This window comes from Rhamphochromis longiceps, linkage group LG17 (genome assembly GCF_057381845.1).
Source record: "Rhamphochromis longiceps isolate RC_006_pf linkage group LG17, R_longiceps_female_GT1.1, whole genome shotgun sequence".
NCBI lineage: Eukaryota > Metazoa > Chordata > Actinopteri > Cichliformes > Cichlidae > Rhamphochromis > Rhamphochromis longiceps.
The window spans coordinates 14,412,410-14,422,618 of NC_140573.1; the positions used below are offsets into that span (position 1 = coordinate 14,412,410).

The window sequence follows — 10,209 nt, forward strand, 5'->3', positions numbered from 1 at the left end:
TATTTTATTGCTTCAGCCTTGGCATTATCACAAGTAATCAAATGCATTTTTCAGATTAAGGTTTGATTTGAAAGAAATAAAACTGAGCAACTGGTGTTAGGGCACCCAAAACAGTTAACACAGGCAATAACATGGTAGATGCATAAAGTAGAATAGTATGATAGAATCTGACAAAACAAAATAGCTCGAAAAGGCAAAAATGTCTCAGAAAAGTTCAATAAAATAAAATGAATATAGGAAGTCTAAAAAGTAGCAATCTAAATCTAAATAGTATTCTAAGTGGGTTATGAAAGCTGTGACACACCTTTCCCTTAAAGAAAGAAGCTTGTTGATTTTTCTTTATTAGTTATTTGTTTATAAATAATGTAGTATAAATAACCTGCAAGATAAAGATCAAGAAATGCAAGGCAAGCAGAGTTGAAAGTGCAATCGTATATGAGGCGTAGCATGGTAATCTATATTTTCAAAATAAAAATATTTTTCATATTTGGAACGTTGCTACGGAATTTATTTTGATAGTATCACCCGGAAGGGTTTTCATAACAACATTGTATGGCATCCGGAGGAGGTTGTCAATTTATCTGTAGATTTTTTATCTGTTTAAATTGTTCTTATCACTGGTTGTGATGGCCACTTTAATACTTTTTAGTAGTCTCTCAGAGAATTTTTACTTTAGAGTAGTTATGCTTTTAGCTGGTTATCTGTTCCTAAGCTAACACTAGCTTGTTTGCTGACGTTATGTAGCAAACAGCTGTGGGGCAGCTGTCTGAGGGTCGCGGGAGCCCGAAACGCTTTGAAACGTCAAGGCAGGAGTCTTTGTGTTCACTGTGTTTGTGTTCCAGCAAACTGCAGGGAGTCGTAATTAACTTTTTTAGTCAGCCAAATTAAAAACATTTTTCTGTTTTCCCCCAAGCTGCACGTCTGGACGAGAAACTTTGTCTTATGTCCATGCAGGCTAAAACAGGCTAATACTTAAAGTTTGCTTTTCTTTAGTTTGAAATGCACATGTTTAACTGTCCAGGCGGCACCATGGCTGACGACCCACAGAGAAATTTTCGCTCTGCATACTACGAGAAAGTGGGTTTCAGAGGAGTGGAGGAGAAGAAGTCCCTGGAGATACTACTCAAAGACAATCCTCTGGGTGGGTAACGGAAAATTATCGCTCGTGCTAGCATAGGTAGCATAAGTGTAAAGTCTCTTGCTAGCTAAGCGTCCGCACTACCATGACAATAACAATATACCTGTAAGCCAATGCTATGCTATAATATAATCTTACGAACACTTTATTAAAGACACCTGTTCAGCTACTCATTACCGCAAATATCTCATAAGCCAATCACGTGATAGCAACTGAATGCATTTAGGCATGTAAACATAATCAAGATTACCTGCCGAAGTTCAAACTGAGTCTTGCAAAATGAAGAAAGGTGGTTTAAGTGATTTTTGAATGCGGCATGGTTGTTTGCATCATCTGATTTGTCATCATCGGAGTGGCACAGGCCACTCAGGGGTTTGCAGGGGTTTGCAGAGAAAATATGCACTGTGCAGCAGTTCTCTTGGTGAAAATGCCTTGTTGATGGCAGAAGTCAGAGGAGGATTGCCAGGCTGCTTGAGCTGATAGGGAGGCAACAGTAGCTTAAAGAACCACCCATTGGAACTAGTTATGCAGAAGTGCCAATATGAATGCACGGCATGTAAAACTTAGGAGCAGATTGGCTTCAGCAGCAGAAGGTGCCACTCCTGTCAATTGATAACAGAAAACGGAGACTCTAATCGTCATGGGCTGATTGGAATTGAACAGTAGAAAACATTGTCTAATCTGATAAGTCTTGATTTCTGCTGCAGCATTCAAATGGTAGACGGATGAATGGTTAAAATATGGTGCACATAACATGAAAGCATGCATCTTGCCATGTGTCAGTGGCTCAGGCTGGTGGTTGGTTGTTGATGGTGGTTGATGGTGTGTAATGGCTTGAGATATATGTTCTTCGCACACTTTGGGTCCCTTACTAACAACTGAGGAACGTTTAAATGAAGGGCACCTTCTTGGTCATGTTGCAGGTTTCCAAGGAGGAAAAACATTCCAGTGTTAACATTTTCCTCTTTTACTGCCACAGATCTCAAACTTGAATGAATAATTGAGCAGGATTGTTTTCCTGAGTCATACATTGTAAAATGGAGTACATCTTTCTCCTTCTCCCTCTCCCTTATCTTTCCAGCTTGGCTTCTCGTGTCTTTTGTATAGTCTCGCTTATTCTCTAACCCTAAGAGAGTCTCCCAGACTTGTTCTCTAAAAACCTAAAGAAGAATTATGGATTTGGTCCCTTAACGAAACTGACAACTCCTGGGCCTGGGAGAGCCCAATTGTCCTGTGGAGACGTTTGCTGCCGGGTACTCGATGGTTGGTTGCATCATGTGTCTGACGACGCTCTCGATGGAGGACATTGAACGACATCTACCAATTTGGAACCACAATAGCAGAGTTCTGGCTGATTGGAGCTGGCTCGGGCCTGGCTTATTGAAGAACAAGAAGCGGCTACAGCTGTTCAAAATCCCACAAGGCTGGTTGTAAAATTGGAAGCTGTTTGTTCCGCTAACCAAAACAACTACCATCTTTATCTCATGCGGCACCCCCTGAGGCCAGCTGGATGCTCAAGGCAAAAGCTGATGGAAATAAAAAAATTCTCCCTTAGATAACAAGACTGTGTTGTGACTGCCTCCCCCCTCATTCAAGACCACCTGTGTCGACCTAAGATTGCTGACTTTTGCCTAACTGACTGAAGGGACACTTTCTCTTGGCTGAACACGGAACACACACACACACATGCACACATATGCATGTACAATGACACATTTTTCATGTTTTTTTTTTGGTCTGGAAAAAGCCAGACCAAAAAAATAAATAAATGTATTTTTATATATATTTTTTTCAATTTCCCTTTTTTTAAACTTCATACCTGAAGAGTTTTGCTCTCTTACAGATTTAGAAAAGCTAAGCACCTTCAGTCAGAGGTTCCCCCTTCCTTCCATGTACAGGATTCATGTGTGGAAGGTACTGCTGGGTAAGAATCACATGCGATCAGGTGTTCACCCTGTCACCCTCTTCAGTTGTGCAGATTTGACTAGATGGGTAGAAACAAAAAATACAGGAGAGAATCACTTAGCTATTGTACTGCACTAGTCTTTAAAGATTTTTTTTAAAAACTATATTTAAAATATTCATTTTCAGTAATTGTGATTTGCAGTATAGACATATGCAGCCATATGCAAGGCTAAGAGCTGCATGTAAACACATGTTTCGTTTACTTCTATTTCTCTTGTTTGGAACTTATTTATGCTAAATAGGTTAATCTGTCCAACACAACTGAACACTGCACTCCTTTTTTTAAAATTAACTCAGTTTTGTTAAATGTGTATGTATACATTTCTTAACTAGAAGTCATCTGTGCCTGCAGGCATCCTACCTCCACACAGTGACTCTCATGCTCTGGTTGGGGGCTACAGGAAGGAGCAGTATCAGGATATCCTGGAAGCTCTGGAAGTGATGAGATACATCAACTCCTCCACACCCTCCACCCATGTTTACTTGCGGATGTTCCAACTGGAGAGCCAGACCCTCCCGCGATGCTCTGAGACTTCACCCCCGGTAAAAAATAAAGTATATCAGTCCATAATAAGCGAAAAGGATGTAAATTTGTGTTTTGTCACATATTTCTTTCTTGTAACAGTGAAGAAATAATTCTCACACTGTTCGAAAGCCTGTTTGTTTCCCCTTAAATGGTGCCACATTTGTAAAGAAAATGCATTTGTGGGTTGAGCAGCAGAGTTCAAGATCAAACAAAAGATCATAGCAACAAAAAGTACATCAAGCAAGAATTCACAAGACAAAATAAGCAATTGAAATTATAATGTCATGCTTATAACATCTAAAAATTGGAAAATAAAAAAATGTGATGATATCAAACTACAGAAACAAAAGTCTGGATAGTGACTAAAACAACTGCCCAAGAACAGTCACAGGTATCACAGATGGTTTATTTAACTGTTTTTATTTTATTTATTTATTTTTTTGGGTGTGTGGGGAGATGTTAACACGCGGCGTCTTGGTTTTGCAGTGAACAGGGCCAATCTACAGGGGTGGCATGGTGTGGTATGTGCCACCCTAAAATAATCTTTTGCCACCCTAGTTTTGCTTATGACAATGCTGTTGATTAAAATAAGCTAGCATTAACAATTTGAACTTAGCTACAGTTAACATTGAATCTAAATTCTAAAACTGAATTTATCCCCTCTGGTAACTTTTTCCTACTAGGTTTTTATGGGGAGCTTTTTGTGTGTGATTTTTAGATCGGTTGTGTTAATACAGTATGTCAATGAAAAAATAGCTGTAAATTCAGACATGTGAGATTGAAAATAATGATACTAACCAAGGCATTGTCAATAGTATTACACACATTGTGTGTCACACACATTCCCTGAGTAGATACCCCTAAAACCTATGCCTATTTTTATCTTCTTCTCCTGTCCTTAAACAAACTGAATGTAAATCTACATGCTGCCAACGGAGAGATGCCAAACTGTGTTTCATTGTTCTTGTAACAGTGACAATAAAGATTCTGTTCTATTCAATGAAAGTGTTGTTGTATAGCTGTTTGATCGTTAAGAAACAATGACCACATAAAAAGTACAGATTTTATTTTAAGTGTTTTTCTCTGGGTCTGTGTTGTTGATATGTTTTCTTTTGTTTTTTTCTTCTTCACCAGGATGAAGAGAATGAAGACTTCCTCTCCATCAGCCGAGCCATGGAAGAGATTGTAGATGATCCTGTTGACTGCTACTGGCTCGTCAAGTGTTTTGTCAACCAGTACCATACAAAGTTTGGAGACTCAGTACCTCACCTTGTAAGTGTTTAATGTTTAGTTTTCATCATTTCACACACTGTACACCATCCCGAGATGTGCCAAGTTTCCAGCTACTAGCTCTTTGTGAAGCACCTTTTTGGTGCAAAAATACTATAAGCCTGTCAAACTGTTTGACATTGTTAATAGATTAACTAAAAGAACGGGAATAAATTGGCGTTAGTGCAGCTTTTTTAGATACGTTTTGTGATAAAGGTACATATACAGACACTGCGTCGCTCACAGACACACCACAAGAAGATTGTTGAAAAACGACAAAGCAAAAACTATAACAACATAAGCCTCATTAAATGGTTACATGAAGGTGTTCAGTAGTCAAATGAAGTAACCCAGGCGTTAGCTATCTAAGTGAGCCCATTCAAAGTAAAGGGACAGTCTTGGTAACATATGGCCAGGTGTGCTGTCAGCACAGCAGCATATTTTACAAAACATAGTTTAAATTGGAAAAATATGAAGAGCTTTAATGCACAATGCAGGTGATACAATAAATCTAAATCCCTAATCCTGCTTCATAGTACAGGCCTCAGATGTTGACCAGAAAAAAGACAATGGTTAGAAAACATTCTTCAATTAAACTAAATCATTTTCTGGATAGTTTTGGTCACAGAAAGGATAAATTGCAGTAAGAATTGAGGACAAATGATGAGAACTAGGTGATGAAAGTGTGTTTATGTAATTTCTTTTCCTGTACGTCAGTTTTTAATGAGCAGTGTGAATAAAAGACTGCTCATCTTTGTGAAGTTTAATAATGTTGGAGATAATGCTGCACTGATAATGTTGTTATAAATAACCCTCGCAGCTGTGTGCATACAGACAGCTGTTCTGCTGAGTCTAATGAGTTTTTTTAAAGGCTGCTTACTTTCTATTTAAGGCGAACTGTCAAAGTAGAGCTGAGGCCCATGCACGTGTGCTCCGTTTCACACAGTTGAGGATTTTAAAACAGTGACAGCTGTACTTACATGCAGTGTTGGGGAGTAACAGAATACATGTAACGCCTTTACGTATTTAAAATACAAAATATGAGTAACTGTATTCCGTTACAGTTACCGTTTAAAAAGGTGATATTCAGAATACAGTTGAAATAAAGGGATTACACGGCGGTCTTTTCCTGTTTCATATGTTGGGCTATATCCTCTCTATTTTTGGTAATTCCACGCTGGTGGAAACTCAAACAAAACACCCATTAAGAGGCTCTAATGCCTGTGTCTCAATCTCGCGGCTCACGTCTACTTGCAGCCCACATAATGACGTGATGAAATATTGTTAAAAATTATTGTTCAAAAAATTATTCAATATGAAGGCAATAGACAGAGTGTTGCAGGCATAGGCCTAAAGAATGTAGCCTCATGGGCAGTGTAGCCCAGTTGTAAGTAAGCTATTAAGAGTCGACTGTAGACTCGCCTCTCTCTGTCTCTCAATAGCAAAGTTGGCCTAGACAACAAAGTAAAGCTAGTTTTCGGCTACGAGCCCGACACGAACCCGACGTATTAGCCAGAGGTCCCTTTACTACGGTTCGGAGCTGTGGACCTGTTTTATATCCGCGCGATTAGTTTTCTATACGAGATCGCTGCAAAAAGTGCAGCCTTACCTAATGTCCACCTACTGTTACTCATTTATATTAAGATTTAAACATCTAGTTGTTATTGGTATGGCGAGTAACCTTCAGTAATAGTAATAAATCACACAGCAATAGTACATTCATGTAGTTGTAAAAAGCATGATAATATATTAAGTAATCCAAAGTATTCAGAATATATTACTCTCATTGAGTAACGTAATGGAATACGTTACAAAATACATTTTGGGGCATGTATTCTGTAATCATGTAATCTGTAGTGGAATACATACACCTTCCCAACACTGCTTATATGTTTATAAATTTGTGAATCTACATATTTTGATGTATTTTTGACAGAACGCTGAGACACTGAGTGAGAGTGAATCTTGGTGTAACTTCAATTTGTACAATCTGTATAATGCATAATGGTAAAGTTCTCATGATCCAACAATCTGAATCACAAAGATCTTAAAATAAAGACTTTGTTATTTTCCTCCTGGGGTAGCCAAAGAGCCTGGAGCATTATCTGAGTCAGGAGGAACCTCGACTGCTAAACCATCTGAAGAACAGCGGAGCCCTGCATCAGCTACCCTACAACCTCTGGTTCAGATGCTGCTTTGCTGGCTGCTTGCCTGAATCCAGTCTGCAAAGGTCAGTTAACTGTTCACTCCAGAAGCTGCTCATTTCACCATCTTTGGATTGAGCCAACAAAACAAGGGTAGCTGCATTCTCATAAGCTAAAGGGCATTCTTGCATTTCTTTAGCATGGAGTCATGGCAGCATGGCAGAAAACTTTTATATAGGGTTCCACATTGTGTCTTACTCAGAAGGCTGCCAGCCATCTTTTCTTCATCAACCAAAGTCACAATTTACAAAGAATGGCATGGCTCAACAAGCCGTGTAGCAACAGCTGACTCTACCCAAAAGTCCATCTACAGGAACTGTTGAGTTTGTCGATTTCAGTGTTAATGAATAAGCAAAAATTGTCAGCATAAAGGTGCATGAAAGCTGCACTTTGTCCGGATTGTCTTAACTGTTTGTCAAAGCGCTCTGTTACTGTGTCATAGAGGTCACCTGAAGGCCAATTCATGGTTTCCACATTCTCAAGGGTTTGTGGAGTGTAGCCGAAAATTTACTTCCAGCATAAAATGGATTTTTGTGTTGAGGACAGATTACACAGATTTTGGAGGTACTTTCTTATTTATATACAATTTATTTACAGACCTAGAGAATAATGAAACACATCGAACAAATTCCATAGCTCTTGGCTCACCTTGGGAATATCCTACAGCCTTAATTAGTAAATGTGAAGTGACAGCCAGTCTTTTTAAAGCATGTGAAGTATTAAAAAAAAATTCTAGTAATTGTATTAAATTTATGTTTATCAAACTTTAACTTTAAGTGTGCTCTAGGACGTGCTGGGTAGTATGTTGGCTCTTTTATTGGTCTGATTGTGGTCTTCCCTTGTCTTTAGGGTGTGGGACAAGGTGATCAGTGGCTCCTGTAAGATCCTGGTATTTGTGGCCCTGGAGATCCTGCTCAGCTACAAAATTATTTTGATGGGCATCAACCGGCCAGAGGGCATGGTCAAATTCTTGTGCAATGTAAGTATAAGAGACAACTGTGTCTCACAGTATGGGTCCAACAATACCTGGATTCTGATAAACAATAAACACTCCAGCCTTGGTTTTTGAGTTAGTACAGTAAATCAGATGCAGATACAGCAGTTACAGTTGGCAGGATTTGTAGGCTTTTTTCTGATGATATAATTTTGGATGAAATAACATTAAGATAAAAAGAATGTACAGGCGATTAGTTGTTCCTAGTTAATATTGTGCTAGCCTAATTTGGCCTCAATTAACATGCCCAAAATCTGCAAATTCATTTTTGGATAATTAACCAACATGTTTTAAATACACAAGTGAGTTTGATTGATGTGCACTAATACAATTTAGTTTTTTTTTTTTAATATCTTACTTCATAAATATGCAGTTCTGCAAGTGTGTGTTGCTAACTTCCAGCTCTGTGATCCATTATTTCTGTAAAACAAAACAAACAAACAAGCAAACTGTCCACTGGAGTCAATGGAGATGATCGGACTCTTACCAGTCGGGTGCTCTGATTCGACCCATTCAAGCAGACGTTGCAGGTTCTGGTTGTGACTGAATGACACTTAGAATGTATAGAATGAGTGAACACATTTTTTTTAATAAATCTTTTTCCTTGTGCTGTAGTTCAGATAGGTGAGAGACATCAACTGGTGCACTGCCAAAACACCTGCTGCAGTGTCAGAATGTAGATGTAAGACTAAACTGATAGCACTTGTTTGGGTCACTGGGTGTATTCAACTGAACGAGTCTCATGGTGAACTGGACGTCCTTGACCTAACAGGACAGATGTACAGTTGGACCCCTACGTTGTAGCTTTTCAAATCCAGACACATATTCTCTCCTAGCATGTGCTTTGTATGATATTTCCCTTCAATCTCTCTTCCAGATACCGCAGGAGAACACAGATGCCATTGTCACTAAAGCCATTGATTTGTGGCATAAGTACTCCGGCACCCTGATCCATGCTATATAGCAACACGGAGCCAGACAAGGAAAATATCTGGAACCAGAAGTAATCTTCTTTCCTGAAATCCACCTGGACTCGCAATGCTTCACTAAGACACTGCGGCACTCGCCGTCCACGGGGCTTTGTCTCTGCGTAACTGAACTGAACTGAAAACTCATCATGGCTGCTTTTGATAAACCATGGGGACCCTTTTCATACTGTTGATTTTCCAGGTTTCCCCTGCGACTCTGGCAAACCATTCTGGTGAAAGAGACTTGAGTTGGTGGTGGGTTGGGGGAAAAAAACCAGACGAGGCTGTAACTTATTATTTTTTTAATAAGTTTCTTTCTTTAAGAAACTGCATACATCATAGAAGACTCACAATAAATTAATACCCACATGCAGGTCTTTCTGCTTTACAAAAGAACATTTGAAAATCCTTTTAATTTATGTACATCCTCTTAGAATTCTGAGAAGAGTTTTCTCAAAACATTTTTTAAACGCGTACAAGTGACAGTAATATTACTGACTCTTGCATACGCACACACTCAGATACACAATCATAACCCACGCAGCTTGTTCTCACCAATAACATGGTAAAAACCTCCAATTCATGGACCCAATCTTAAGTGTAAACCATTAAAAAGGGAGAGGAAAAAAAAGGCAAATCGTAAGGTGGCAGGATTGACACGTTTCGTACCAAAAAGGCTCATGTCAGACAATAAAAGGTGAAATGCAAACACAGTCCTTCTTGTAATTCAGCAGAGAGCTCAGTAACATTTTACTGTGTCTACAGATAATATTCTGTATCAAATAAACAAGGTTATTTGGCAACTTTGAAATCCCTGTAAACACGCCTGTAGGCACAGTGACACAGTGGGTTACTGAACTCTTGATACTCGTCACTCCAGAATTCTCCATTCAAGGTGACGGCTTTCACAACAGGTCAAGTTGCTTTGGTTTAAAATGGGAATCTGAAGTTTGAAAAGTGTTTGAACACTCGAACGCAGCCCACAACTAGATTGATGTAAAAGAGAGAATCTGACATTATTGCTCAGCGGATTGATGTGAAAGTGTTTGGAGACAGGAATTTCCTTTTGTTGTAGAGAGCACTCTTGGACTTTGATTAGAATTTTAGGGCAATTTGGCTTAAGCTTCAGCTGCCTGCAATAATAA

The 10,209-nt window shown here is 39.0% G+C and overlaps 1 protein-coding gene across 2 annotated transcripts; it reads left to right on the forward strand.

Annotated features, from left to right (window-relative positions):
- The first annotated feature begins 549 nt into the window (after positions 1 to 549).
- tbc1d7 (TBC1 domain family, member 7) lies at positions 550 to 10,138 on the forward strand. Of its 2 annotated transcripts, XM_085386840.1 has the most exons (8): positions 550 to 568; positions 1,022 to 1,141; positions 2,982 to 3,062; positions 3,456 to 3,646; positions 4,764 to 4,901; positions 6,983 to 7,128; positions 7,952 to 8,081; positions 8,974 to 10,138. In XM_085386840.1, exons 1-8 carry the CDS (start codon positions 553 to 555, stop codon positions 9,058 to 9,060), a joined length of 909 nt encoding a protein of 302 aa, XP_085242966.1. In that variant the 5' UTR covers positions 550 to 552; the 3' UTR covers positions 9,061 to 10,138. The 2 variants fall into 2 exon arrangements, with proteins under 2 accessions (XP_085242966.1, XP_085242965.1); XM_085386839.1 differs by lacking the exon at positions 550 to 568 and having other exon boundaries at positions 575 to 1,141.
- The last annotated feature ends 71 nt before the right edge of the window (positions 10,139 to 10,209 follow it).